At 29.7% G+C, this 2,195-nt stretch overlaps 1 protein-coding gene across 1 annotated transcript in view; it reads left to right on the forward strand.

The window, feature by feature from the left end:
* The window catches only part of LOC106688345 (retinal guanylyl cyclase 2), a 78,961-nt gene that overhangs the window by 7,587 nt on the left and 69,179 nt on the right, over positions 1-2,195 (forward strand). Inside the window, exon 2 of the mRNA XM_067052604.1 lies at positions 1,908-2,011. Coding sequence (XP_066908705.1) covers positions 1,908-2,011 — 104 coding nt within the window. The remainder of the gene's footprint in view (positions 1-1,907; positions 2,012-2,195) is intronic.

Below are 2,195 nucleotides of genomic sequence, written 5' to 3' on the forward strand. Positions count from 1 at the left end.
TATTTCTATATGGCTTTAAATTAATTAAAGATCAATATTGCATCGATTAAAAAAAAAATCAGTATCTGTTGAATTAAACATTTATAAAACAAAAAATTATACCAAATTGAAATTTAACTTTGAAATCAATTACTATAATTTATGCGGATTTAATTTGTTTTTTTAATCGAAAAATATTAGTCATGATTAAAAATGTCAACTAAAAATCAGGGAGAGTTGCGGCAAATTCTAGGTTCAACTACGACAAGTGGTGATAGTTATTTATTCAGTTGCTGTAGCCAAGAGTCAACCCTGTGGGTTATGATGCTCTCCTTGCGTCCACCTAGCCTTTATAAAGTGGGAACCCTAAATTGGGGAAAATCTGAGGGTTGAGCGTGATCTAAAAAGAAAATCACCTGTATGGTTAACGTTATACTAAAACCAGTACTTTCTTACAAAGTAGAGAATCTCTGACCCTTTATGGGTTGGAGCGGGTCACCTTATTAACTAAACCTTTAGTAATTTTTAAGTCGAATAAATATTTAACTGACTAAAATTTTACCGCACAATAGGTTTACTATTTTACTACTTTAGAACTTTTAATGCTATGAAATTAAATTTCATAGTTTTAGCTAAATTTTATTTATTTTAAGAAAATCTACTTCACAATATGCACCAAATTATTTTATTCGGGCATCCTGATTATTTAAATAGTAAATACGAAAATGTTTATATCTTGTAAAGGAAGTGAACGAAAATATAAGAGCGAAAGCCTCGAGTTGCAATCTAACTGAAAGGCTGCCATTGCGATTAGATTCAGCTGATAAAGCCTTCCTTTCATCTCCTTCGGTACTTAGCATAAGTAGCGGATCTAGAACCTACCGGCAAAGTTTATTGTCTGAAGGATGTTATGCTTGTTTTATTATTTAAGCAAATACTTGAAAAAACTAAGTTGTCTAAACATACCTTTAGAATTTGAGATAGTAACATGTAATAAAGATTGTTTGAAACAACAGTCACAAGAAGCGTTTCATTGACAGAATAAAAAAATATGATTTATAATTAATTAAATTATGCCAACTTTTACCATCATACTTCTTATTAATTAGTACATAAGAAGTTTCAATTCCGTAAAAAAACATAAAATAAATAGAGTGCCCAGCATTTATGTCAGTTTTCTCACATTTTTTTTTCGTAATACTTTATTTTATTTCCTATAAATTTAATTTTCTAGAAATTATCCTTTTTCTGCAGATTTTTATAGGTGCATAATTGAGAAAGAATCGACCGATATTTTCCCTCTGTCAGAAAACAGAATTTTATTTTGTAAACGTTATAATTATGTGTCGATATTAAATATCTCTTAAAGTCTAAATAGGATTTCATTTTAAGAAATATAATAAAATCTTCGTGACGGTCGTGTAAAACATTCTACATTCCAAAGCATATATCCTGCTATTGAAGCTACCTGGAATCGATCTCGTACCACGGCATACTTGTGTGCCACCCATTAGAGACCGAATACCGACACGGCATACCTGAATGCCATCAGCAATGAGCTATAAGATAACTCGTTTTTAAAATATATAAGTATACCAGAAATTATTTTGTTCGTATAATTAAACAAAATTGTAAGATAACATTTGTTAATAATGTATACTGGCCCATATTCACACTAATCCCCATTTTCCTCCAGCTTTGAGAAAAATCAAATAAGAATTATTTTAATTGATGTTGCGAAGGATTTAAATTAGAGTTAAAAGTAAATAGTCAGTGATTAGTATTCCAGGTTTCTTAGATTCGCGGGTCTCTAAGATTAGTACAACGCCTATGCTGATAAACATCTATGATGGACAAAACTATTATATTATTAGATTATATAAACATAAAATTTAAATTGTATTCATTAATGAATTCTTTCCATTCAGGGAGACGTTGTACTCCAAGACTTTGGTCAATGGATGGGCTACTCCACTACTACCCTCAAACAGAACGGAAAATTGTGAAGATGTGGACTGCGAAGAAACTACGGGTATGTTTAAGAAATAATTAAATCGATTTTCATTTATTATTTTTATATTTCGTATAATTTTCACAGAACTATTGAGAAAGAGTAAGAGAATAATTTGATTTAAAACAGCTTTTTCATGTAGAGTAGTTAGAGGAATTTATAAATACATTTATTAATAGATCATTTGGAGAAATTATACATTATA

The sequence above is a fragment of the Halyomorpha halys genome, unplaced genomic scaffold, assembly GCF_000696795.3.
Source record: "Halyomorpha halys isolate HHAL.00 unplaced genomic scaffold, Hhal_1.1 Scaffold1110.1, whole genome shotgun sequence".
Taxonomy (NCBI): Eukaryota; Metazoa; Arthropoda; class Insecta; order Hemiptera; family Pentatomidae; genus Halyomorpha; species Halyomorpha halys.